Source organism: Emys orbicularis, assembly GCF_028017835.1.
Source record: "Emys orbicularis isolate rEmyOrb1 chromosome 21 unlocalized genomic scaffold, rEmyOrb1.hap1 SUPER_21_unloc_1, whole genome shotgun sequence".
Classification (NCBI taxonomy): domain Eukaryota; kingdom Metazoa; phylum Chordata; order Testudines; family Emydidae; genus Emys; species Emys orbicularis.
This window is the reverse complement of record NW_027045151.1, coordinates 249,991-276,652: the sequence shown is the minus strand read 5'-3', so window position 1 is coordinate 276,652 and position 26,662 is coordinate 249,991. Positions and strand designations below refer to the sequence as shown.

Below are 26,662 nucleotides of genomic sequence, written 5' to 3'. Positions count from 1 at the left end.
GATCTGTCTGGCTCAGCGGGGGGCACCAGGCTGTAGGGGGCTCATTGGGGGGTGCCAGGCTGCAGGGGGCAGGGAGGGGGGCACCGGGCTGCAGGGGCAGGTGGGGGACACCGTGGGGGATGCTGGATCTGTTTCACTCCCCCGACCCCCCCCCAGGATGCCGTGGGGGTGTCTCCGGCTGCGGGAGGAGAAGAACTACAACTCCGTGGGCGACATCACGGACAAGTACGAGATCGGGGAGCTGCTGAGCGCGTGAGTATCTGGGGGAGGCCCTGCTCCCCACAGCCGGCCCACAAAGACTCCCCCTCCCACAGCGACCCGCTCCCCAGCTTGCTCACATGCCTCAGTTTCCCTGACGTGGGCAGAGGAGGGAGGGGGATAATTTTACCAGACTCCAGGGGAGCCCATCTGAGGACATCTGGCACTGGGACGGGACGAACGGGGTAGGGGGTGGGGCAAAAGGGGCGGGATGGGGCCCCTCAGTTCTCCCGGGGGGACGGGGCAGGAAACGCTTGGCTGGGGACAGGGACGGGCATGAGGACGGAGGTAGGCCCTGGCGTTGCCCATCGGGGGTGGGGCGCGTGGTTGCCCCAACCCACCCTAGCCGTCCCCCCCAGCCCCTCCATTGGTGGGTTGATCCGGTTCTGTCCCAGGGCGCGGCAGAGTCCGACTGGGCCAGGCCGTGCTGTACAGAACGCTGGCCATCGGGGGGAAACTGAGGCACACACTGTGCTGGGAAGGGTAGTCCCAGTAATTCGCGGGCTGTTGGGGGGTTACAGAGGGGGTGGGATGCGGGGTAGCTGGGGGGGGCGAGCCACGGGGGCTGTGTGACGTCTCCCCCCCACAGGAAGGAGTTCTGTGAGCTGTGCCTGGCCCGCGAGCGCCGGACCGACCGGCTCGTCGTCTGCAAGCGGTTCCGGAAGAAGGACGGCAGGAAGGTTCGCCAGGCAGCCCGGAACGAGATCCTCATCCTGAAGATGTAGGTACTGGAGCAGCCCCCCCCGCTCCCCCCCCCAGCAGCCGGGCCGGGAGTACTGGCAAAGGGGGGTCCCTGAGAGCCTTCGGCACCCGGCTCCCAAGTCCCCTTCCTCCAGTCACCCTCCCCTCCTGCAAGGGGAAACTGAGGCAGGCCCGGCCTTCAGAAAATAACACGCAGTTGCACATTTCTAGCCTTGCTGCGTCTGTCGCCCCCCCCCCCCGGCACTGTTCCCCTTTGCTCTGCAGCTCGGGGGGGCCCTCGCCCTGCCGCCCTGCCCAGGGGTGAGGAGGTGGGGGTGTCCAGGCCTCTGGGGTTCCCGTTGCGAATGACTCTGTCCTCCGGCCAGTCCCTCCCCTTTGCGCTCAGTGCATGGCAGAGGGAAACTGAGGCAGGCCTGGGCATCCTGGTGCTTGCCAGAATTGCCACGTGGGAGTCAGGACGTCTCTTTCGGCAACAGCCCGCGTGGATCTGCTGTGCTGGGGGGGGGGTATCTGCAGCAGGGGAGGGCAGGCGGGGGGGGTATCGCTCTGGAGCGGGGGAGGGCAGCCCGGGGGCAGGAAGGAAGCTGTGCCAATTGCTTGCCCCCCAATTCCTTCCCCCCCCAGGGTGAGTCACCCCAACATCCTCCAGCTGATTGACACCTTTGAGACACGCAGGGAATTTTACATCATCCAGGAGCTGTGAGTGCTGGGGCCTAGGTGGGGGGGGCAACCTCGGGGCGGGGAACGGGGGGGGTCCCATGGTTGGGGGGGTATTGGCTGGGGGCTGATCCCACCCTGGGAGGAGAGGGGAGTGGGGGGAGTGAGGGGATATGGGTTGGGGCACCCCCGGGGCTGGGAGCAGGGGAGGGGACCCCGGGGCAGGTAGGAAGTAGGGGGGAGGGCACTCCAGGCTCAGGGGGTTCGGGGGTGCCCCAGGGCTGAGCCCGCCAGTGCCGCCCCCTGCAGGGCGACGGGCGGGGACGTGTTCGACTGGATTCTGGACCTGGGCTGCTACACGGAGCGAGATGCCAGCAGCCTGATCCGGCAGGTGCTCGAGGCCCTGGCCTATCTGCACAGCCTGCACATCGTGCACCGCAACCTCAAGGTCAGGGACCCAGGCGTCCGGGCTGCCCACACCCCCCGCTCTACCCACCAGGCCCCACTCCCCTCCCAGAGCCGGGGAGAGAACCCAGGAGTCCGGGCTCCCAGCCCCCAGGTTTCATGGGGAGTGAGACTTGCTGGCTGGTTTCTTTAGCTCACATCCCCCCCCAATGGCCACGCCTGTGCCGTGTGGGTGGGGTGGTGGCCTTAGGGGTGGGGGCAGGCTGGGAGGGCGGAAAGGTGTGGAGTGGTGTGGGGCAGGCTGGTGGGAAGGGAGGGGGAGTGTGGGGCCGGAGGGGAGGGGGCAGGGTGGGGCCAGCGGGGGGGCACTGTAGGGCTGGCGCTGGGGGGCTGGCGGGGGAGGGGCCGCTGTGGGGCCAGCGGGGGGTGCGCTGTGGGGCTGGCGGGGGAGGGGGCGCTGTGGGGCTGGCGCTGAGGGGCCGGCGGGGGGGGTCTGACGCCCGGCGCCCCCCAGCTGGAGAACCTGGTCTATCACACCCAGCAAAGCCGCGCCAAGGTTGTGCTCCGGGATTTCTACCTGTCGCGCTTCGAGAACGGAGCCATCACTGAGCCCTGCGGGACGCCTGAGTACCTGGGTACGTCCCCCCTGAGTACCTGGGTACGGCCCCCCATCCCCCCAAGTTCCTGGGTATGCCCCAAGATGAGTACCTGGGTATGTCCCCCCCCGAGTACCTGGGTACGGCCCCCCTGAGGACCTGGGTACGGCCCCCCATCCCTACAAGTTCCTGGGTACGCCTCAAGATGAGTACCTGGGTACGCCCCCCCAAGTACCTGGGTACGGCCCCTGTTCTCCCCGAGTACCTGGGTACCCCCCCCCCCGAGTACCTGGGTATCCCCCGCCCTTCTCCCTGAGTACCTGGGTACGTCCCCCCTGAGGACCTGGGTACGGCCCCCCAATCCCCCCAAGTTCCTGGGTACGCCCCAAGATGAGTACCTGGGTACGCCCCCCCCCGAGTACCTGGGTATGCCCCCCCTGAGTACCTGGGTACACCCCCCATCCCCCCAAGTACCTTGGTATGCCCCAAGACGAGTACCTGGGTATGCAACCCCCAAGTACCTGGGTATGGCCCCCCCATCCCCCCGAATACCTGGGTATGCCCTCCCCCCGAGGACCTGGGTGCGAGGTGCCCCAGGGTACAATCTGGGCTCTCCCCTGAACTTTCTCACCCGGGCGCCATTCACCCGCCTTCGCTGCTCCTGTGTGAAATCCCCCCCCCCGGCCCCCTCTGCCCTGCCCCCGGGCGAAACCCCCAGACCCCTCGCCCCCGGCCAGGGCGAGCGGCAGCCCAGTGCTGGGACAGGATCACACGCCCGGCCTGGCTCCTGCAGCCCCGGGGCCCCACCGCGTCCTTCACCACCGGAGCCCCCTGCCCCACTTCCCCGGGACCCCTGCCCCACTTCCCTGCCCTTCGGGGGCCCCTGCTCCACTTCCCCGGGACCCCAGCCCCACTTCCCTGCCCTCCCGGGACCCCTACCCCACTTCCCTGGCCTTCGGGGGCCCCTGCCCCACTTCCCCGGGACCCCTGCCCCACTTCCCTGGCCTTCGGGGGCCCCTGCCCCACTTCCCCGGGACCCCGCCCCACTTCCCTGCCCTCCGGGGGCCCCTGCCCCACTTCCCCAGGACCCCTGCCCCACTTCCCTGGCCTTCAGGGGCCCCTGCCCCACTTCCCCAGGACCCCTGCCCCACTTCCCTGCCCTCCGGGGGCCCCTGCCCCACTTCCCCGGCCTCCAGGGGTTCAGCGGTGCCACGAGCAGAGAGACGGGGCGACGTGGGTCCGGGGTGTGACACTGGGTACAACCCCCCCGAGTACCTGGGTACGACCCCCCCACCCCTGAATACCTGGGTACAAACCCCTGCCCCTCCCCTGAGTACCTGGTACAAACCCCTGCCCCTCCCCTGAGTACCTGGGTATGGGACCCTCCCCTGAGTACTGCCCCCCCCCACCCTGAGAACCGCCGCTCCACCTCACCTTTGTCCTCATCCCCCCCATTATATCTGGGGGTCTCACCCCATCTCTGTCTGCCCCCAGCCCCCGAGGTCATCGCCCGCCAGCGGTATGGGCGCCCCGTGGACTGCTGGGCCGTGGGGGTCATCCTCTTCATCCTGTGAGTGGGGGCAGAGGGTCGGGAGGTGATGGGGCTGGGGGTCAGGAGGGTGGCATTAGGCTGTACCTGGGGGATGTCAGGGCCCTGCGACCCCCCCTGACCGCCCCTCCCCCCGCAGGCTGTCGGGGAACCCCCCGTTCTACGCCGAGGCGGAGCAGGAGTCTGCCCGGGGCCAGGACCGGCAGCTCTTCCGTCAGATCCTAGCCGGGGAATACAGCTTCGACCCGCCCTACTGGGACGAGATCTCCCCCGCCGGTGAGTCCCCACAGCCCCCCACTGCACCCCACCGCCTCAACTCCCCCTACTGGGATGAGATCTCCCCCGCCGGTGAGTTCCCCTGCGCCCCACAGCGCCCCACAACTCCCCACTGCCCCCACAGTGCCGACCCGCCCTGCTGGGACAAGCTCTCTCCCACTGATGAGACCCCCCCCCCTGCCATCCCCCAACTCCCTAGAGCCTGCCTCACTCGTCTCCCCCCACGTCCCTGCCACTCTGGGATGGGGGGGGCGTTCACCCCTCACTGACCCTCCCCTCCCCCCCCCCATTGCAGCCAAGAAGCTGGTGTCGCAGCTGCTGGAGGTGGATCAGGACCAGAGGATCACGGCGCAGGAGGCCCTGGGACACGTCTGGTGAGTGGGGGGGGGGAGGAGGCTGGGGGGCAGGGCAGCGGAGTGGGGGAGGGGCATCGTGGGGGGGTGGTTGAGTTGGGGAGGGGCATGGGGCAGGATGGAGGTGATGGGGGGGGTCACTCACTCTCAGCTGGGGGGCAGGGAGGTCCATGGGGCCGTCTGGCCGGGCTGGGGGGCGGCTGTCTGCTGCAGGGCCTTACCCTGACACCCCCAACCTGCTCCTCACTGCCCAGGCTAATGGCTGCCAATGTTTTATTCCCCCCCCCGCACCCCCACGATCACCCACGTCCACCCCATCCACACCACACATCCTCCCCCCATCTCACCTGCATCCTCCCCCCACCCTGGACGCCCCTCGACACCGGCCCCGCAGGATCGCGGGCAACGTGGCTTCGGAAAAGAACCTCAAGGAGGGGGTCTGTGCCCAGATCGAGAAGAACTTTGCCAAAGCCAAATGGCGGGTGAGTTTCTCCAGGGGCGCTGGGGGGTGGGCAGGGGGCGCTCTCCCCTGGCAGGCAGGGCCGGGCACTGGGGGGCGCCGTGGGGTGGGGCCCTGGGGGCTGGACAGGGGGCGCTCTCACCTGGCAGGCAGGGCCGGGCGCTGGGGGGCGCCGTGGGTTGGGGGCTGGGCAGGGGGCGCTCTCCCCTGGCAGGCAGGGCCAGGCACTGGGGGAGGTGTGGGGGGGCTGGGCAGGGGGTGCATTCCCCTGGCAGGCAGGGCTGAGGCTGGGGGGGGGCGGGGTGCTGTGGGGTGGGGGGCTGGGCAGGGGGCGCTCTCCCCTGGCAGGCAGGGCTGAGGCTGGGGGGGCGGGGTGCTGTGGGGTGGGGGGCTGGGCAGGGGGTGCATTCCCCTGGCAGGCAGGGCTGAGGCTGGGGGGGCGGGGTGCTGTGGGGTGGGGGGCTGGGCAGGGGGCGCTCTCCCCTGGCAGGCAGGGCTGAGGCTGGGGGGGCGGGGTGCTGTGGGGTGGGGGGCTGGGCAGGGGGCGCTCTCCCCTGGCAGGCAGGGCTGAGGCTGGGGGGGCGGGGTGCTGTGGGGTGGGGGGCTGGGCAGGGGGCGCTCTCCCCAGGCAGGCAGGGCCGGGCGCTGGGGGGCGCCATGCTGCGGGGTGGGGGACTGGGCAGGGGGCGCACTCCCCTGGCAGGCAGGGCCGGTGCGGGGGGGGGGGCGGAGTGGGGGGCTGGGCAGGGGGCGCTCTCCCCAGGCAGGCAGGGCCGGGCGCTGGGAGGCACCATGCTGCGGGGTGGGGGACTGGGCAGGGGGCGCTCTCCCCTGGCAGGCAGGGCCGGGCGCTGGGGGGCGCCATGCTGCGGGGTGGGGGACTGGGCAGGGGGCGCTCTCCCCTGGCAGGCAGGGCCGGTGCGGGGGGGGGGGGGGGGCGGAGTGGGGGGCTGGGCAGGGGGCGCTCTCCCCAGGCAGGCAGGGCCGGGCGCTGGGAGGCACCATGCTGCGGGGTGGGGGACTGGGCAGGGGGCGCTCTCCCCTGGCAGGCTGGCCAGGGGGTGCCGTGCTGCAGGGAGTGGGGTGGGGGGCACTGTGGGGGGACAGTGGGGGGGAGTATTGTGGGGCTCTCTGACCTGCTCCCCTCTCCCCACAGAAGGCCATTCGAGTCACAACCTTCATGCAGCGGCTCCGCGCCCTGGAGCCTGGCGTCCACCCCCCCATGTCGGCCCCCGAGGTGACGGTGGAGGAGCCCCGCCCCACAGAACCCCCCACCACGGAGCGACCGAGTGAGCCAGCGGGGCCCACGGAAGAAAAGACGCAATAACCCCTTTGTACAGCTCCGTGCACCCGGATTGGACCCAGTGCCCCCTAGAGGGGAAAGGCCCCGGGGCCCATTCCCAACTTGGCTCTGTCCCCACCCCTGCCCCCAGCTCAGGACCGGCCCATGGGACTGGGATGTGCATGTCCATCCATCCAGGCCAGCTGCATGTTTTATGAAGATGCTATTTTAATACAGAAATCCCAGGCTGCCCCCCGCCCCCCTTGGACTTGATCTTGTCCCCCTGCATCTACAGGGAGCCTGGAAATAACAAAATAAACAGAGATTCTGTCTCTGGCAGGTCACTTCTTCCTCGGTCGTCCCTCCAAGGTGGTCGGGGAAGGGCCTGGAGGTAGGACGGGAGAGAAGGATCTAACTGCTAGACACCAGTCCCCTCCTGGTGCCAAGAATAGAACCCAGGAGTCCTGGTTCCCAGCCCCGCTCCGCTCTAACCCACCAGACCCCACCCCCCTCCCCGAGCTGGGGCGAGAACCCAGGAGTCCGGGCTCCCAGCCCAACCTGATAGACCCCACTCGTCTGCCAGAGCTGGGAGAGAACCCAGGAGTCCTGGCTCTCAGAACCCCCCCCCCCCCGCTCTAACCACCAGCCCAGCTGCCCAGAGGATTCAGGGGGCCTGGGGCAAAGCAATTTTGGGGGCCCCTTCCATAAAAAAAAAGTTGCAATACTATAGAATACTATATTCTTGTAGGGGCCCCTGCGGGCCCGGGGCAAATTGCCCCACTTGCCCCCCCCCTTTGGGCGGCCCTGCACCAGCCCCCACTCCCCTCCCAGAGCCAGGGATAAAACCGAAGGAAATTCCATGCAAAAAATGTTTGTTAAAAGACAACAATTGAGGCGGCCAAGCAAAGTCTGGGGGGTTCAGAGACCCCAGGATTAATGGCAGCAGAAGCAGCACGCCTGGTAAATTCACTCCAGGTGACCGCGGTCGCCTTCTCCTTCCCATCAACTCTGTAAGGCCACCGCCGCATGTGGCACGGGATCCTCGCAAACCGCCGGGGGAATCGACATGGTAGAGTGGGGAAACTGAGGCAGAGCCATGTCTTCTTCCCTCACCGCACGCCTGCCAACTTCTGGGGCATCCTACAGACCCAGACCCCTTCCCTGCACAGCCCTGGAGTCAGCCCCGGGGCACGGCCCACCCCGGGCGTGGCAGGAGGTGGGGAGCGGGTGCCAACCTCCCTCTGTGATGGGGTGGGGCCCAAAGGGGCAGAGTTAAGGGGATAGGCACTGGGGACCCATCCAGCCGGCCCCCCTGTCTCTCTGTCCCTGTTCCCGGGTGATCTGTCCCCCCTCCCCACGTCCCTGTCCGTATGTCTGTCCCTCCGTCCCCGTGTCTCTCTGTCCCTCCCTGCGCCCCCAGGACTACAGCCCCCAGTAGGCCCCGCGCGGCCGGGCCGGACCATCCCGCCGGCGGGAGAGGGGGGGCCGCGGGCTCCGAGCCATGCGGATGCGGGCAGGGGGGCGGGCACCCCCCCCCGCCCGGGATGGTTCGGCCCCGCGCCCCCGCGCGGCGCGTGGTTCAGCCCGAGCCCGGAGGGTCCGTCAGCGGCGGGAGCGGCGCGTGGGGGAGAGAGAGAGAGAGAGGGGTGAGCGGGGGGGGGGCGGGGCGCGGGGAGCACAAGGGGGCGGGGCTCTGGGGGTGCGGGGGGGCCTGGGTAAGGGGGAAGCAGGGGGGCCCGGGGCAGGGGGGCCTGGGTAAGGGGGCGGGGCTCTGGGGGGCGCGGGGAGGGGTGGGTAAGGGGAGAAGGCTGGGGGAGCTGGGGGGCACGAGGGAGGGGGAGCTGGGGGGCACGGGGGTGGGGGCACAGGGAAGGGGGAGGGGAACTGGGGGGTATCTGGGGCCATGGGGGTGGGGGCACAGGGAAGGGGGAAGGGGTAGCTGGGGGGCACGTGTGAGGGGTAGCTGGGGGGCACGTGGAAGGGGGAGGGGGAGCTGGGGGCACGGGGGAGGGATGGGGAGGAGCTGGGGGGCATGGGGGTTGGGGGAGCTGGGGGCATGGGGAAGGTGTGGGGGGAGGAGCTGGGGGGCACGGGTGGATGGCTAGGGGACCCTCAGAGCTAGCCAGGGAGGGCTGTGGGGGGATGGGCAGGGGTGCCCTTATGGGGGGGCCCCTTGGAGGCAGGTAGGGTGGGGAGTGGGCACCCTGGGGAGCAGAGGGTAGGGTTCAGGTAGGAGCGAAGGGACCCTTGCGGGGAGGATGTTGGGGAATGTAAGGAGGCAGGTGGGGGTCAGGAGGAGGAGGGGGGCTGGGGGGTGGTGACTGAGGTAGGACACTGGGAATTCACAGCCAGTGGGGCGAGGAGTATGGGGGGCACCACAGTGTGGCGGGGAGGAGGGAGATGGGGGCAGCATTGGGAGGAGTGGGGGGCACAGCCCTTGTATGTGGTGGGAGGAGTGGGGCAAGGAGGGGGAATTCACTGCGTGACCCTGATGTTTTGTTATTAGGGGTGGGAGTGGGGACCCCCCTTTCTGTGCTGCCCCCCCAACTGTCTGGTTTGCTCCTCTCTGCCCAGAGAATCCTTTGTACCCCCATTGCATGGGGAGGGCTGCTTTGGCTGCCCCCCGAAATGTCTGATCCTTTGCTGAGAGTCAGCGACGCTCAACATATATCTAGCCCCCCCACTCCTTGCCCCACACTTCTGTGTAGTGTACTGGTTGGGGGCATGCTGGGAGCCAGGACTCCTGGGTTCTCTCCCTGGCTCTGGGAGGGGAGTGGGGGCTAGGGGTTAGAGCAGGGGGGCTGGGAGCCAGGACTCCTGCATCTTGGCTCTCCCACATGCTGCGTGTTCTTGTGCAAATAACCTCCCTTCTCCATGCCTCAGTTTCCCCACCTCAGTGCCCAGGGGAGACTTTCTCTCTGGCGGGGGAGTCCAGAGGGACCCGGGGTTGAAAGCTGTGTCAGCCTTTCCCTGCCGGTCATTGATTGTCACTTGTCCCCAAACTGGCTTTTTGTTGGCCTGGTTTGTGGCTGATTGGAGCGAAACAGCTTCATTCGATGTTGCGAACGATGCTTTGCATGTGCGGGTCTCATTTCTTTGTAACCCCCCCGCAGTCCGGTTTCCGATGGCTCCTCCCACTCGCTTGAGCTTAGAGATTCGGGGTACGAATATGGTCCTTGAAGGAGGTTCCCTCGGTGAAGATGGGGTTTGATCTGGCGGAGGTAGGAAGGGTTGAGCGTCCTGCCAAGCCAGTTATCACTGAGAGCCCTGCCCTGTGTGTGGAGTTGTGTGTTTCGCTCCCAGATGCGATGCTTTCGACACTGGTGTGAGGGAACATGGGTGGGATGGTCACGGGGTGTGATCCTGGGATGCTCTGGGGCGATCTAGACAATTAGCCAAAGGGCCTTTGGCGAAAACAACAAATTGGTTTCTTGCAGCCAGCAAGAAAAGAAAAACAAACCAGAGCTGGGAAATTCCACATGCAAAAACTTAGTTGAGAGTCAAAAAAAATCCACCTAGGGAAAGTCAGACTGAAACCTGGGTTAATGGGACCAAAACCACAGCGACTGCTGGGAAATTGCACCAGCAAAACGTAGATTAGGTTTGTGATCGTTTGGGATATGGCCGAGCAGAGCCCTGTCAGGCCAGGCGCTGTGCAAGCCACTTGACTAAGATCAGGGCCCCGTTGTGCTGGGCGCTGCCCAGACCCCAACCGAGATCGGGACCCGTTGTGCCAGGCGCTGCCCAGACCCCCACTGAGATCAGGGCCCCGTTGTGCCAGGCGCTGCCCAGACCCCCACTGAGATCAGGCCCCGTCGTGCCGGGTGCTGCCCAGACCCCGACCGATATCAGGGCCCCGTCGCGCCGAGCGCTGCCCAGACCCCGACCGATATCAGGGCCCCGTCGCGCCGAGCGCTGCCCAGACCCCGACCGATATCAGGGCCCCGTCGCGCCGGGCGCTGCCCAGACCCCAACCAAGATCAGGCTCCCTGTCGTGGCGGGCGCTGCCCAGATCCCAACCGAGATCAGGGCTGGGCGCTGCTCAGCCCCCGACTATTCAGACTGCCGAGTTTTGCCGAGAGGGCGCTAGGGGTCATGGGGTCAGAGCATGCAGGATGTCTGCCAGTGTGTTCAGTCCTGGTGAGAACGAGGAGCCCTTCGATGCCATGGAAAGGGGTTGGACTCTCAGGCCGTGGGAGATGTTAGCCAGTGGGACTCCCTGCCACTGCCTGTCATTGACGCCAAGAACCCGGCCACTCCCCATCAGCTCCCAGGGCAATGCTGTGGCCAGGAGGGCGAATCCAGGGGAATTGTCCAGCCTGTGCCATGCGTGAGATTGGACGGGCCCTCGGGGTGCGGATCGAGCTGGATTCCCACCATCTCCCCCCATCCGCCGAGGCCCGGGGTTGGTCTCATCCAGGCTGACGCGTTCTGGAAGTGATCGGGAGCCTCTCCCCTCAGGGATTAAACCCAACCTTAATTATTACTGGGGCTCTGAGCTAAAGTGGGGGGCAAATAACCCCTCCCCCCCGCCCCGAGTAATTCCCCCTTCCTGTGTAGCTGGCCAGGGCTGGAGTCAGGACACCGGGCTAGATGGGCCCTTCTGATCCTGCATGTGCACCTCTCCGGGCCCCATTGCGCTACCCCAGAGTTTGAGGGCAGAAGGGGTCCCTAGACCACCCAGGCTGTCCTCCTGGATAGGCCAGAGCAGGTCTGGGGGCTCTTCGCCCCCTCGGCCATTGCCCCCTCCCGAACTGGGCGCAGGGCTGCAGGATCGGTCCCAACGGGAGGGAAAAGAGCAGGCCTGGCCCCCTCCAGCAGGGACAGGGACGGGCTCAGAGTCCTGCTCTGGGAATGCCTCCCTGTCACCCCCTTGCCATACCAGGGGCCCTGATCTCCCCCCTGCTTGGGGCTCTGTGTGGCCCCCAATCTTCCCATCACTGTTAGTTCCCCTCCTTTCTGTCTGGGAGGGAAATTAGGTCGAGGGGTTAGAACAGGGGGCCTGGGTGCCAGGACTCCTGGGTTCTCTCCCTGAGTCTGCTATGGGGCTAAAAGCAGCCACGCTGCCGTTCCCAGTGGGGCTCTGAGCCTCACCCCACACGCCAGGACCCAGTGGGCCAGGCTCCGCGCCGGTTTGAGCCGCGCCGCGCCAGCCCGAGTCATGGGAGCAGGGCTCTGAGGCTCCCGGACGTGGGGCTGGGTTTGCAGTGCGGCCGTGGCTTCCCCAGCGTGTACAGTGAGCGCTGGCTGGCTGGGGCGAGCGACCCGCTTGCAATGGGGCAGGGGCCAGGCCGCCTCACTGAGCGCGGGTAGCTGGGGCCTGTGCCACTGGGGCTTGTGCAGGCATGTGCATGTGGGTGTGTGCAGGCGTGTACGGGGTCGGGTGTGTTTGGGCGTGTGCCTGCGGGCTCTGGATTTGCTTCATCCTGTGGGGCCCACTTTGTGTCCAAACTTAATGAATGTTCCCGTGGTTATCTAGTGGGGGGTGAGGGCCACTGCACTGCCCCACACCTGCCCCTTCCTACTCCTGCCCCCCAACCTTGCCCCATGCCCCGCCCCTTCCCCCTCCTGCCCTACCCCCCCTGCACTGCCCCACACCTGCCCCTTCCCACTCCTGCCCCCCAACCTTGCCCCATGCCCTGCCCCCTCCTGCCCCACCCCCCCTGCACTGCCCCACCCCCTGCCCCACATCTGCCCCTTCCCTCTCCTACCCCCCAACCCTGCCCCATGCCCTGCCCCTTCCCCCTGCACTGCCCCACCCCCTGCCCCACATCTGCCCCTTCCCTCTCCTGCCCCACAGCCCCGCCCCTTCCCTCTCCCACCTCTAGCCCTGCCCCTCCCACCCCCTGTGAGAGACCTGAGGGGGCGTGGCCGGGTTGTGCATTATTCATGAGGTGGGCGGGGCACCGTCCCATCCGGGTCCCGCCGGCTCCTCTCCCCACATCCGGGTGTCCGCGCCGGCAGGGGGCGTGTCCCGGGTCACGGGGCGGGCCGCCCTCCCTTGCAGCCAACGGGCGGGCGGCGTAAGCGTCGCGGGGCGCGTCGATCGGGCCGCGCGGCCAATGGGCGGCGGGGGGCGGGGCCTGGCGGGCGCCGCGAGCGGGGGGTTTTTGTTCCGGGCCCGGCAGCCGCCATCTTGTGAGAGGAGCCGAGCGGGGGAAGCGAGCGGGGCCGGGCCGGGCCAGCCTCATTGGTAACTGGGAACCGGGCCCCGGACCGGACCCTCCCCATAGACCGGGCCGGGCTCCCCGGGAACCGGACCCCCCATTGACCGGACCCCGGACCGGACCCTCCCCATAGACCGGGCCGGGCTCCCCGGGAACCGGACCCCCCATAGACCGGACCCCGGAGCGGACCCCCCCATAGACCGGGCCGGGCTCCCCGGGAACCGGACCCCCCATAGACCGGACCCCGGACCGGACCCTCCCCATAGACCGGGCCGGGCTCCCCGGGAACCGGACCCCCCATTGACCGGACCCCGGACCGGACCCTCCCCATAGACCGGGCCGGGCTCCCCGGGAACCGGACCCCCCATAGACCGGACCCCGGAGCGGACCCCCCCATAGACCGGGCCGGGCTCCCCGGGAACCGGACCCCCCATAGACCGGACCCCGGACCGGACCCCCCATAGACCGGACCAGGCTCAATGGGACCCGCTCCCCCCCCGGGCCGGGCTCACCCAGCCGAAACCCGCGTCCCCGATTCTCCTTGGGCCGAGAAGTGCCTGGGATGGGGCTGAACCCCCCTGGGACGGACCTGTCCCCCCCCGGTCCGAAACCCGCCCCCCCCGGACCCGGCCGGTGTCCCCTTCCCCCTTGATTTCCCTGACCCATCCCCCCCCCCCCCGAACCTGACTGGGGTCCCTCCCCCGGTCTCTGCTTCTCAGACCCGACCTGGGTCCCCAAACCCAACGGGGGGATCCCCGGCACCCTGACCCATCCATGGCCCCCCCCAAACCTAGCCGGGGTCCCTCTCCTGGCTCCTCAGACCTGACCTGGGTCCCCCCACCCAACATCCCTGATCTGACAGGGACCCTTCTCTGCCTGGGCCCTGGGGGTCCCCCCGAGGGAGGGATCTGGGAGGCCTGGTGCTGGGGGACTTGGGGGAACCCCTGTATTACTGCCCCCTCTGTGGGGTGCAGCTTTATGGTGTCCTCATGGGACCTTCTCCAACTCCTGGGGATGGGTCTGAGCCCAGCCGACTACTCCACCCTATGGAGGGGACTGCCCCTCTTACACCCCCCCCCCCCCACTCAGTGTGGGGCAGGGGTGCTTGGGAAGCAGAGCCCTGGCTCCTGGCCCTTCCCTGCTGAGCTGGGGTGGGGGGGCTGTGCTGCCCGTGGGATCATGCTGACCTTGGGCAGGGGGGCTTGGGGCCAGGACTCCTGGGTTCTCTCCCCGGCTCTGGGAGGGGAGTGGGGTCTAGGAGGTGAGAGCACTTCCCTCTGAGAGCTGGGGATAGGACCCAGGAGTCCTGGTTCCCAGCCCCTAGACTCACTCCCCTCCCAGCCCTGGGAGTGTTCATTTCAGCTGCGTATCTGGCTGGCCCAGCCCCGCTTTCCCAGCAGCACTTGGCCTGGGGGGGTCTCTGGGGACGGCAGTTTCTATAGGAGGAAACATGACTCCAGGTAGTGACAGAGCCGCCCAGCAGTCTGAGGCCTCCTGCTCCCCTGCCCAGCTGGGGCTGTTCACCCCCCAACCCCATCTGCCATCCTGCCTGCCTTGGCTTGGAGGATTCTCCGTAAGAGCCCCTGACTTCCCAGAGGAGAAGTCCTGGGGGATGCCGGGCTAGCCCCTGGTGTGACTGGCAGCCAGCTGCTGCCCGCTCCCTGCCGTCTTGTGCCCTCCGAGCCTGCGGGCACCAGGGGGGTCACTGCATGGCTTGGTGTCGCTCATCTTGGCGCCTGGCGCAGCCACTGCCCGGCCTCTAACCCAGCCGAGGAGATGAGGCCCCTTCGCCCTTCTGGTGCCCGCGGGGGACAGGCTGGGATCCCGCCCTGTGCCCAAGGGCGCCGTTAGACGCGGGGGTCACAGCAAGAATGATTGTCGGGGGTGCCGGGGGTGTTAAAACCCTGCGGGCTGAGTCATTCTTGCCTTCGTGGGGGGCGCACGAGACACTGGCTTCTCCTTCAGATTCATCCGCTCCCCTTCCGCTTGGTTTCCTCTGGCCTGACGGGCTGTGATCAGCCCGCGATCCGCCTGGTGGCTTTTTCTGGCCCTAAACGGCCTCTCCCCTCAGTGAGGGGACGCACGTGCCGCCGCTGAAAGGTGCTGCGTTATCGGCAGGGGCTGAGGCCTGGCGCGTCCCTCTCTGGAGTCCTGCTGGCACGCAGCCGCCGGTTCGGTGCTCCGGCCCAGCTTTGAAACTGTCCCTTGGAGCAACCGCGTCAGCGGGCCGGCCCCCTGCCGGGTCCCGCTCTGCCCAGCTGAGCCAGACGCCTGGTCTGAGACGTGTCGCCTCTGCAGGGACCCAGTCACCCCCGCCGGGATGTGCAGGGACACCCACCCGCCTTTCCAAACCGAGCGGGGAAACGCCTTTAACCTGCCGCCATCCCCTCTGTGCCCGAACAGTCCCAGTCTCCGTCCCGCTGCCTGTCTCTCGGTCCTCTCTTCCGCTCTCAGCCAGTGCTCGCCCTGTGTCTCAGGGCGGGGTGTGTGTGTGGGGATCACTTAGGATCGAAGCAAAAGGGAATTTGAATGCAGACCCAGTCCTAGGACAGTGCGGATGGGCGTGTGTTTTTCGGTTTTGGTTAAACGTGTGGCTCGGGCACAGGGATGGGGCAGTTTTCTGTCCAGCCCAGTGTCCTGTCTATCACAGTCCAGTCTACTGTGTAGACCTCCCCTGCCCCTCGGTTACGGGACAGCCTGCAGGCGGCCCCTTGGGGAAAACGAAGCCGATCTCGGGCCTCTGGCGGGGAGCCTATGGCCTGCTTGCCGTAGTTCGGATCCTGTCTGGGCCCCCGCCTCCGAGAATCCTCCCAGCCCTCGGGGTCCATCACGTGCACCAAGGAGTGAGATAGTCACCGGGGTTGAAATGGAATGACTCACCATTGGAGCGAATGGGGCGCGCGGCGGGTTCGGGCAGCAATGGGCTCAGGCTCTCTGCAGACTCAGGCGGTGTTGCTGTCACGACGCCGGCTTTTCTCCACTGTTGCGGCTCGAGACGGGCTTCTGCTTTTCAAAAGGAAAGCGAGCCCTTGGAAACCGTTAAGAGGTGATCTGCCCGTCCTCCCCTCTGCTATTGCAGGATAATTCCAGATGAGGCTGTAGTCAGTCAAAACTGATGGGGAAGGTAAGGTGAGGTTTTTAATGCATGTACTTGGGGGAGATTGTTCTCAGCGGGCCCTGAAATGCGGCTGCCTCTGGGGCAGGGTGCGCCAATCGCAGAGCAGTGCTACGTAGGGAGCTCTATGTGAGCATTGAAATGCGGCTGTCTCTGGGGCAGGGTGCGCCAATCGCAGAGCGGTGCTACTTAGGGAGCTCTATGTGAGCATTGAAATGCGGCTGTCTCTGGGGCAGGGTGTGCCAATCGCAGAGCAGTGCTACGTAGGGAGCTCTATGTGAGCATTGAAATGCGGCTGTCTCTGGGGCAGGGTGCGCCAATCGCAGAGCGGTGCTACGTAGGGAGCTCTATGTGAGCATTGAAATGCGGCTGTCTCTGGGGCAGGGCGAGGCAGCCCCTGTGCTGCTCTGGTGAGCGCTCTCCTGTCGGTACAAGCGAAGGTGTGAATTTAAGCCCTGGGTGTCGTTCATGCCGCTTGGGAAGGGGTTTCAGTTTAAACAGGAAAAAGCCGGGGTTATCCCGGGATAAAGCCGGTCTGAGTTCCCTGGGGGATACGGGACTGAGCAGTTGGTGTGGCTGGGGTGTCCTCGTCCGTCTCGCCATGGGGCTCGTGGGATATCCGTGCCGTTCCGTCCCGGGCGCTGGGGCTGGTGGGTTGTTTGAGTCCGCCTGGAATTTCCATGTTTCTCCGCCCTGGGCTGGCTCTGCCGCAGGGCTCGGACCGTTTAAAGTTGGCCGCCCGCCGATGACTTTCAAAGAACTCTGGTCTTCGGTGTTGTGTGAAATTAGCAGGGGAGGCACCCCGGGGCCCCAGATTGGGGTCAGCTCAGCCCTCGGCGGCGATGGGGGTGGGGGGCGGTTAATTACCAGAGGATCAGTCATTAGCAGAGCCGTTCCTCAGCCAGCGATCTGAGAGATTTGGGGGACAATCAGCTGAATGGGAGCTCCCAGTGTGACGCGGGGACTGAAAGCCTCTGGCGAGCTATCCCTGTGCAGTGTTACGTGTGGCTGTTCCACTGCTGCCCTGCCCCAGAGGTGGCTGCATGTCCGGGCCGGGTGTGCATCGTCTGAAGTGAGATCGTTCAGTCCGGTGGATCAGCCCGTCTTTCCCTAACTTGCACTGGCACTGTTGGCCGGCTTGCCAGGGAGAGCGGGCTGGTGCAGGAGCGGGGTTGAACTTGGCAGAAGGCAGCTGAGGCTGGGGAAGCCCCTTCGGGGAGCCTAGGGATGCATCTGGTGCTAGCAGAGGGGGCGGGAAGCACCACTTGAATCCCGACACCTCCGATCCCCCTGCGGCTGTCTCTGCCCACGCGGACGGTGCCAGGCTGTGGGAGGGGAGGGGAGTGATCTGGGGTTTCCCTTCTCCCCCTGGGGGGGCTGAGCAGGGACCTAGGCCCTGCCTGGGCTGTGAAATGAGTCACCATCCCCGCTGAGTCACCGCAGGCCCTGCCCGACCCGGCGCCTGGCTCTGTAGAGAGGCTCCGGGAACCGGCACAGCCACTGCTGCGGCCACTTCTGGGGGGGAGTTGGGTAGCAGCTGCCCAGCGCCCGGCCCTGCCTGCCGGGGAGAACGACCCCTGCCCAGCCCCCTCCCAGCAACCCCCGCCCTGTGTAGGCTCTGCTCAGGTCTGCGGTAGCCGCGTGGTTCCCCCGGTGTCCCCCAGGGTTGAGTGCTGTGGGGATGTGGGCTTTGCTCTGACCCCCCCCTCCCCCTCCCCCCCAGATGTCCAGCTCGCCGTTGTCCAAGAAGCGCCGCGTGTCTGGATCTGAGCCGAAGACGGGTTCGAACTGCTCCTCTGGCAACTCCGTACAGAGTGACCCGCGCGCAGCGCCCGCCAACGTGAGTCCGCGGGGCCCCCGGCGCCCCCCCTTCACCTCTCTCCCCCCCCGCCCCCCGAGATCCCTCGCAGCCGTGCCTGGTGGGTTCCTGACGTGCTGCTAATCCTGCAGTCGGGGGCCGCCCAGCAGGTCTCGGGTGGGTGGGGTCCTGCTAGCCTGGGACCAGAACCAATCCTGGCCTGCCCTGCCCCCAGGGGTCCCCCCCTGCAATAAGCCCCTTCTCCCCCAGATGGGACCCCCAGGGTATCCCCAGCCCCCCTGGCTCAGACTCAGGGCCCCCTCTCCAATTCAGGCCTCCTCGGCAGCGAGCGCCACAGGTTGGGGGCATGTCCCGGCCACAGCGAGCTCCCCGCCGGGCTCCCTCCCCTGCTCCCCCCCCCCGCACAGAGGCCCTGCTGACCTCTGACCCCTCTGCTCACAGGGCATGGCTAAGAATGGCAGTGACGTCGACATCGACGAGGGCCTGTACTCCAGGCAGCTGTAAGTACCAGTAGTGGGTGGGGCCCACCCAGGGGCCCCCCGCAGGAGCCCGGGGGCCCGTCTGCCTGCCCACCCCGGAACAAAGCCTCTTTCCCCTGTCTGGGAAACTGAGGCCGGGGGGCGCGGTGCTGGGCGGCGGGTCACGCGTGGTGTCCGTGGCGAAGATGGGACTGGGCCCAGGGGCCCTGCGCCACGCCCAGCCTGACCGCACCCTCCCCGCAGGTACGTGCTGGGCCACGAGGCCATGAAGCGGCTGCAGAATGCCAGCGTCCTGGTGTCGGGGCTGCGGGGGCTGGGCGTGGAGATCGCCAAGAACATCATCCTGGGCGGTGTCAAGTCGGTCACCCTGCACGACACCGAGCCCGCCCAGTGGGCAGACCTGGCCTCCCAGGTAGGTGCCCGGCCGGCCTGCCCGAGCCCTTCCTCCCCTCCTCCGTCCCCTCCCGTCTGTCTGTCCTGTCGCGCCCCACCTCTCTCCCGGATCTCCCTCACCTCCCGCCCTTGCCCCCTAGTTCTACCTGCGAGAGGAGGACTTGGGGAAGAACCGGGCCGAGGTCTCCCAGCCGCGCCTGGCCGAGCTCAACTCCTACGTGCCCGTCAGCATCCACACCGGGGCCCTCACCGAGGACTTTCTGAGCCCGTTCCAGGTACCCGGACGCCTGAGGAGGAGGGGTTGGGGTGCAGGCCGGTGCTGAGTGAGGGTCGCGGGGTGCTGGCAGGGCTGAGGGAGGCGCAGGCGGGAAGATGGGGGCAGGGGATACAGGCTGGCAGGGGCTGGGGGATGGGATGGGGATGCAAGCCGAGGGGGCTCTGGGTGGGGGCTGCACACAGGCTGGATGGGATGGGGGGGCGCAGAAGGGGCAGGAGAGGTGCAGGCTGGTTAGGGACACCAGCTGGGGGTTGTCTGGGTGGAGCGGAGGTGCTGGTTGGTGCTGGAGGAGGGACTGGGGGTGCAGGCCAGCACACTGGGGAGTGGGGTCTGGGCAGGTGCAGGCTGGCACTTGTGGGGCATGGGGGTGCATGGGTCAGCGCTGATGGGCTCTGTGTCCTAGGTGGGTTGGGGGCTGGCCCCGGGGGTGTGGGCTGGGTGGCACTGACAGGCTCTGTGTGCCAGGTCGGGGGTTCTGGGGGCTGGCTCTGGGGGCCCGGGCCGGCACTGATGGGCTCCGTGTGCGGCAGGTCGTGGTTCTCACCAACTCGCCTCTAGAGGAGCAGCTGCGGGTCGGGGGAATCTGCCACAGCAAGGGCATCAAGATGGTGGTAGCCGACACCAGGGGGCTCTTCGGGTGAGTGCCAGGCTGGGGGCCCCTCCCTTAGCCGCCTCGTCCCCTTTTCGCTGACACTGGGGGGTGGGGGCGGAACCGGACCCTGGGCTGGGAGGGGCGCGCCGGCTGTCCTCGGGGAGATGGGGCCCTGGGGACAACGCTGCCTGGGTGGGGAAGAGGCTGGAGCTTGGGGGGGGGGGGGGGGGTTCTCGGGGGCTGGGTTGGCTGCCCCGCGCTCACCCCTCTCCTCACAGCCAGCTCTTCTGTGACTTCGGGGACGAGATGGTTGTGACAGACACCAACGGGGAGCAGCCGCTCAGCGCCATGATCTCCATGATCACCAAGGTAATGCTGGCCCAGACGCCTGGGTTCTCCCCCTGGCTCTGGGAGGGGAGTGGGGTCTAGGGGTGGGGGGGCTTGGAACCAGGACGCCTGGGTTCTCCCCCTGGCTCTGGAAGGGGAGTGGGGCCTAGGTTCAGTTCCTGGCACTGCTGGGCTCACCCCTCTCCGCATCGGCAGGGCTGCCCGGGAGAGGTGACCTGCCTGGACGAGGCTCGGCACGGCTTTGAGAGCGGGGACTTCGTCTCCTTCACGGAGGTGGATGGCATGAAGGAGCTCAACCACTGCCCCCCCATGGAGATCAAAGTGCTGGGTGAGATGCTGGGCACCCCCGGGGAGCGGGACGGGGGGCTGGGGGGTGCTGTGCCATGGGGGGCTGGGCAGCAGGGGGCACTCTCCCCGGGCAGGGCTGGGTGCTGGGAGGCGCTGGGCAAGGGGCGCTCTTCCTGGGCAGTCGGGGCCAGGTGCTGGGGGGTGCTGTGCCGTGCGGAGCTCAGCAGGGGGTGCTCTCCCTGCCCCGTGCACCCCACGTCGCTGACCCCTGCTCTCCCCCGCAGGGCCCTACACCTTCAGCATCGGCGACACCAGCAGCTTCTCCGAGTACGTGCGGGGGGGCATCGTCTCCCAGGTCAAGATGCCCCAGAAGATCAGCTTTGTGAGTGGGGCCTGACCCGCATTCCTGGGCCGGGTGGGGCGGCTGGGCAGCCCTGGGCCCTGGCTCTCCCCCCACGTGGGGGTGGGGACCTCGACTCCCGGACTCGGGGGCCCAGCGGGGGGACTGCTGTTTCCCCAGCTCCTTCCTCACCTGCCGCCTCCAGCCCGGGGCCAAGGGGCAGCTCGGCAGCGGGGACAGTGTCCCCTGGCGAGGGCAGAGTGGGGGATTGCAGAGTCCTTTCTGCCCTGGGGATTTAGGCACCCCCCCTTTCCCTGCAGAGGGGGAACCGTAGTCACTGGAATTGGGGGGAAGGGGGGTTCTCTGCTCTCTGGGTGCTGCCAAGCTTCTGTCTGTCATCAGTAGGGTTCAGAGTGAACATCATTCAGCTTCACAGGGATCTGTGCGTGCTCAGGCTGTCGGTCTGTGAGCCAGGCCTGGGACCCCGGTTCCTTCCCCTGTCGGGGGTCAGGTTGGAGGGGGTGAGAGGATGGGGGATTGTGCCGCTGCCCCTCATCCCCACCCTGCTCCCCGCAGAAGCCCCTGAGCGTGGCGCTGGCCGAGCCCGACTTCGTGGTGACCGACTTCGGGAAGTTTGAGCACCCGGCCCATCTGCACCTGGCCTTCCAGGCCCTGCACGACTTCCAGCGCCAGCACCAGCGCCTGCCCCGGCCCCGCAGCGAGGTAGGGCCTGGCCTGTGGTGAGCCAGGGACGGACTGACGGGCGAGGGGGCGTGTCTGTGTTACTGGCCCCCCTCCCCGTATCCTGTTCCTGTGCGACCTGCCTCCCCCGTCTGTGTTCTCTCCCTGCCCCCCCATCTGTGCCCCGTCTCCGCTGCCCCGGGGCGCTGTGTTACCGGATCCCCACCCCCCCCGGGGCGCTGTGTTACCGGATCCCCACCCCCCCGGGGCGCTGTGTGACCAGCAGCCCCCCACCCCCCGGGGCACTGTGTTACCGGATCCCCGCCCCCTGGGGTGCTGCTGACCCCTCTCCCCGGCAGGCGGACGCGACCGAGGTGCTGGCGCTGACCCAGGCGGTGAACGAACGGGCCCCCCCAGCACTGAAGCAGGAGAAGCTGAACGAGGGGCTGATCAAGGAGCTGGCGTACCAGGCCGCCGGGGACCTGGCGCCCGTCAACGCCTTCATCGGGGGGCTGGCTGCCCAGGAGGTCATGAAGGTAGCGCCAGGACGCCTGGGTCCCATCCCTGGAGCGGGGAGGGGAGGGGGGTGGGGTGGGGTGCACGGGCTGGGAGCCAGGATTCTGGGGTTCTATCCCCGGCTCTGGGAAGGGAGTGGGGTCGGGATGGGGTGGGGGGGCTGGGAACTAGGACTCCGGGGTTCTATCTCTGGCTCTGGGAAGGGAGTGGGGTCGGGATGGGGTGGGGGGGCTGGGAACTAGGACTCCGGGGTTCTATCTCTGGCTCTGGGAAGGGAGTGGGCTCGGGTGGCTGGAGTGGGGCTGGAAAGCTCTCAGGCTCCTGAGTTGGGGGCTGGGCCCCACTGTCGAGCGCTGCTGGGGATCTGCATCCTCCGGGGCCCAGGGAGCCCCGTCGGGGGGGCCGTGGTGCGTGGGGGGGGGGGGGGGGGCTGGCCAGCGTGCCCCTGTCCTGACGCTCCCCCTCTGCCCCAGGCCTGCTCCGGGAAGTTCATGCCCATCACACAGTGGCTTTACTTTGACGCACTGGAGTGTCTGCCCGAGGACAGCAAGGAGGCGCTGACGGAGGAGCAGTGCCGCCCGGTGAGTGACCGCGGGAGGCGGGGCTGTGGGTCGGGATTGGGGGGCACCGGCAGAGCTGGGGTGACTTTCTCTCCCCTCTCCCCAGAGGAACAGTCGTTACGACGGGCAGATCGCCGTGTTCGGGGCTGACCTGCAGGCCAAGCTAGGGCAACAGAAGTATTTCCTGGTGAGCACAGTCGGGTTCCCCCTGGACCCTGAGGGGTCCCCCCATTACTGCGGGGTCCGGAGCGCCCAGACCTCGGCCCCACAGCAAAGCTCAAAGGGGTGAACGCTGCCCCTGGGGGGACGAGCCGGAGCGGCTGGGCGGCTGGAGTCTGACCGCAGCTCCTTGGAGGCAAACGCCCGGGGGGAGAAACCCAGCTGCTGTCTCTGGGGCCGATGCTCGGTGCTGGGGGGGCCCCGGCCCTCGGCGTGTGCCGCCGGGCGCTGAGTTTGGACCCCGGTGCGGCCGGCCTGGAACCTTCCCCCAGCGCTGCCCCCTCACCCCCGTCTCGCCCCCTCCCCAGGTGGGCGCCGGCGCCATCGGCTGCGAGCTGCTGAAGAACTTCGCCCTGCTGGGGCTGGCGTGCGGGGACGGCGGGGAGGTGACCGTGACCGACATGGACACCATCGAGAAATCCAACCTCAACCGCCAGTTCCTCTTCCGGCCCTGGGACGTCACGGTGCGCTGGGGGGGCTTGAGAGCGGGATCTGCGAGTGGGGGACGCTGGGAGGCAGGACGCCTGGGTTCCATTCGTATCTCAGGCTACTAACTCTGGGTCCCGCCCCCCTCCCCCCAGAAAATGAAGTCTGACACAGCAGCGGCCGCGGTGCGGCAGATGAACCCCAACATCCACATCACGAGCCACCAGGACCGTGTGGGGCCCGACACGGAGCGCGTCTACGACGACGACTTCTTCGAGGGCCTGGACGGCGTGGCCAACGCGCTGGACAACGTGGACGCCAGTGAGTGACGCGTGGGTGGGGCCGTCCCCCAGCCGCATCTCAGCACCATGCCAGCCATCCTTGTGTGCTGTTATATGTGGCTGTTCCCCAGCTGCCCCGCCCCAGAGGTGGCTGCATCTCAGCGCCGGGCGAGCCGTCCCGGCCCCCCATCGCTGTGGTCCTAGGGCCTCCTGCCCTGTCATGCTGGTGCTAACCCTGTGCGCCTGCCCCCCAGGGATGTACATGGACCGCCGGTGCGTCTATTACCGAAAGCCCCTGCTGGAGTCTGGCACGCTGGGCACCAAGGGCAACGTCCAGGTGGTGATCCCCTTCCTGACGGAGTCGTACAGCTCCAGCCAGGACCCGCCCGAGAAATCCATCCCCATCTGCACCCTCAAGAACTTCCCCAACGCCATTGAGCACACGCTGCAGGTGAGCGCCCGGACGCCGGGGTTCCCTCCCCGCGGGACCGGGAGCCAGGACGCCTGGGTTCTGCCTCACTGCTTGGGCGGGGAGTGGGGTCTGATGGGTCAGAGCCTGGGGGCTGGGAGCCAGGACTCCTGGGTTCTCTCCCTGGCTCTGGGAGGGGAGTGGGGGCTAGTGGTTAGAACAGGGGGGCTGGGAGCCAGGACTCCTGGGTTCTCTCCCCTGGCTCTGGGAGGGGAGTGGGGGCTAGTGGTTAGAGCGGGGGGGGGGGGGGGGGGGCTGGGAGCCAGGACTCCTGGGTTCTCTCCCCGGCTCTGGGAGGGGAGTGGGGGCTAGTGGTTAGAGCAGGGGGGTCTGGGAGCCAGGACTCCTGGGTTCTCTCCCCGGCTCTGGGAAGGGAGTGGGGGCTAGTGGTTAGAGCAGGGGGGTCTGGGAGCCAGGACTCCTGGGTTCTTTCCTCGACTCGGGGGCTGGTGTCTAATTCATCTGACTTCCCTGGGTGCTGCCCTATGGCCTGGGGGGTGCTCCCACCCCGGTGACTCTGCTCTGTCCCGCAGTGGGCCCGGGACGAGTTCGAAGGCCTCTTCAAGCAGCCGGCGGAGAGCGTCAACCAGTACATCTCGTGAGTGGCGGGGGGGCGGGGGGCGCAGCCCACTCTGCTGCGGCTCTGCCCTGGGGGCGGGAGGGTCTGGGGGGCTGCCCCCTCTGAGCCGTGTGTGTCCCCCCCAGAGACCCCAAGTTCATGGAGCGCACGCTCAAGCTGCCGGGCACGCAGCCCCTGGAGGTGCTGGAGGCCGTCAACAAGAGCCTGGTGAGCGAACGGCCCCGGAGCTGGGCCGACTGCGTGGGCTGGGCCTGCCGCCACTGGCACTGCCAGTACAGCAACAACATCCGCCAGCTGCTGCACAACTTCCCGCCCCACCAGGTGAGCCCCCCGCCTGCCCCTCTGGGCCCCACCAGGTGAGCCCCCTGCAGAGCCAGCAGCCCCTCCGGGCCCCGGTTCTCACCCCACCCCTCTGGTGTCTTGCAGAAGACCAACTCCGGCACCCTGTTCTGGTCAGGGCCCAAGAGATGTCCCCACCCCCTCACCTTCGACGACAGCAACGTGAGTATGGGGGGTGTCATTAGGGGTCAGGGTTAACGCCCGTCCTCCCTTCCTCCGCCCCCAGCACATGGATTACCAGGTTAGGAGTCAGGGTTAAAACCCATCTGTCCCCCCACAGCCCCGCACATGGATTACAGGGTGGGGGTGTGGGGGTGTGATCATTAGGGGTCAGGGTTAATGCCCATCTGTCCCCCACACTTCTGTGCATGGATTACAGGGGGGTGTTGTCGATAGGGCTCAGGGTAAACGCCCCCCTGCACACGGATTACAGGGGGTGGGTCGTCATTAGGGCTCAGGGTTAACACCCGTCTTTCTCCCCCCCCCCCAGCCCCTGCACATGGATTACATCGTGGCGGCGGCGAATCTCTTTGCCCAGACCTACGGCATCACGGGCACGCGGGACGTGGGCGCCGTGGCCGAGCTGCTGCACCAGGTGCAGGTGCCCGAGTTCACGCCCAAGTCCGGCGTGCGGATCCACATCTCGGACCAGGAGCTGCAGAACGCCAATGCCTCCGTCGGTACGGCGTGGGGGGCCGTCCCGGTGCCCCCTCGGGCACCGCGACTCGGGGGTGGGGGGTCTGCTGCCATTAGGGCTGGCCCCTGGCATGGAGCCCGGGGCCCCTTGCCGTCGCGGGTGTCCTTGCCAGGCGCTCATGGGCTCTGCTCTGCCCCCAGATGACAGCCGGCTGGAGGAGCTGAAATCCAGCCTGCCCAACCCGGAGGACCTGCAGAGCTTCCGCATGTACCCCATCGACTTCGAGAAGGTGAGCCGGGCGGGGCCGGGCCCTGGGAGCCCGTGCCGGGATTGGGGGGGGTGCAGGCCGGGCCCTGGGAGCGAGCGCTGGCCATGTGTGGTGTTATCTGCATCTGTTCCCTGGCTGCCACCCAGAGGTGGCTGCATCCCACCACTGGGCGAGCCATCCCTGTGCGGTGTTATATGCGGCAGTTCCCCAGCTGCCCCACCCCAGAGGTGGCTGCTTTTTCCCTCTGACCCTCTCTCTGGTTCAGGACGACGACACTAATTTCCACATGGATTTCATCGTGGCGGCGTCAAACCTGCGGGCTGAGAACTACGACATCCCACCCGCCGACCGGCACAAGGTGGGCAGCGGCCTCGGCTGGTTCGGGGGAGGCAGGGGGCTCGCTGCGGCGCTCTGCCTCCCCTCCCGCCCAACGCTGACGTCTCTGCCCCTCCCCAGAGCAAGCTGATCGCTGGGAAGATCATATCATCCCAGCCATTGCCACGACGACGGCAGCGGTGGTGGGGCTGGTGTGTCTGGAGCTGTACAAAGTGGTGCAGGGCCACAAGCGGCTGGAGTCCTACAAGAACGGTTTCCTCAACCTGGCCCTGCCTTTCTTCGGCTTCTCCGAACCCATCGCCTGCCCCCGCAATAAGGTGGGTCCGCAGTGTGCCCCCCCCCGGGGGCCCCGGCTCCTGCCCCCCGACCTGCCGCCCCCCGGCCCCAGCCCGTATCCTCTGCCCCGGGGGGTGTGTCTGGGCATTGTCTGATTTTTTTCCCCCCTGCCCCGCAGAGCGAGCTCCGGCTGGAGATCACCATGCTGGGGAGGCAGTGGGGGGGGGGCAGGGAGCTGATGGAGGGGGTTTGGGGGGGATCGGGAGATCTGGGTGCTGTCTGACGACACCCCCCCCCACAGAGCGAGCACCAGCTGGAGATCACCATGCTGGGGGGGCAGTGGGGGGGGGCAGGGAGCTGCCCCCCGACCTGCCGCCCCCCAGGCCCCAGCCCGTATCCTCTGCCCCCTCGCAACAAGGTGGGGGCTGTGGTGTGCACCGCAGGGACCCCGGCCCCTCCACCCTGCCCCCCCGAAGTGCTGCCCCCCAGGCCCCAGCCCGTATCCTCTGCCCCCTCAGAACAAGGTGGGTCCCCCCAACCTGTGCCCTGCCCTGTGCTCTCCCCCCCTCCCCCCCGACATATGACCAGTGGATACGGAAGGGTCTGGTTTGGGCTGGTCTGGGGGTCTCCCCCCCCCCCCCCTCGGCATCTCTGACCCATTCTCCCCCCTGCCCCCAGTACTACGACATTGAGTGGACGCTGTGGGACCGGTTCGAGG

General features: G+C 67.7%; 2 protein-coding genes across 2 annotated transcripts; both read left to right on the top strand.

The window, feature by feature from the left end:
- The first annotated feature begins 157 nt into the window (after nt 1-157).
- LOC135894966 (caM kinase-like vesicle-associated protein) lies at nt 158-6,583 on the top strand. The gene is made up of 10 exons (XM_065423018.1): nt 158-252; nt 848-979; nt 1,585-1,659; nt 1,927-2,065; nt 2,537-2,657; nt 4,113-4,188; nt 4,307-4,443; nt 4,739-4,817; nt 5,191-5,278; nt 6,413-6,583. The coding sequence occupies exons 1-10, from the start codon at nt 158-160 to the stop codon at nt 6,581-6,583; spliced, it is 1,113 nt and encodes a 370-aa protein (XP_065279090.1).
- A 6,101-nt stretch (nt 6,584-12,684) lies between these two features.
- UBA1 (ubiquitin like modifier activating enzyme 1) lies at nt 12,685-26,661 on the top strand (the record flags this gene model as incomplete). Its single annotated transcript, XM_065422985.1, is given in 25 exon segments — nt 12,685-12,731; nt 17,544-17,660; nt 18,081-18,139; nt 18,362-18,530; nt 18,652-18,786; nt 19,319-19,425; nt 19,659-19,749; nt 19,924-20,056; nt 20,301-20,398; nt 20,933-21,079; nt 21,397-21,573; nt 22,027-22,134; nt 22,220-22,300; nt 22,641-22,796; nt 22,914-23,079; nt 23,294-23,490; nt 24,042-24,106; nt 24,214-24,409; nt 24,515-24,589; nt 24,918-25,107; nt 25,265-25,353; nt 25,598-25,690; nt 25,789-25,812; nt 25,815-25,985; nt 26,623-26,661. Coding segments are annotated over 24 exon segments (2,883 nt in total), but the record flags the coding sequence as incomplete, so codon positions are not given.
- Nucleotide 26,662: the final 1 nt, after the last annotated feature.

Coding starts and splice junctions, on each gene's coding strand:
- LOC135894966 (XM_065423018.1), top strand. CDS start 158: ATGCCGTGGGGGTGTCTCCGGCTGCGGGAGGAGAAGAACTACAACTCC. Junction 1,660..1,926: donor TTTTACATCATCCAGGAGCT/GTGAGTGCTGGG, acceptor CGCCCCCTGCAG/GGCGACGGGCGGGGACGTGT. Junction 2,066..2,536: donor TCGTGCACCGCAACCTCAAG/GTCAGGGACCCA, acceptor GGCGCCCCCCAG/CTGGAGAACCTGGTCTATCA.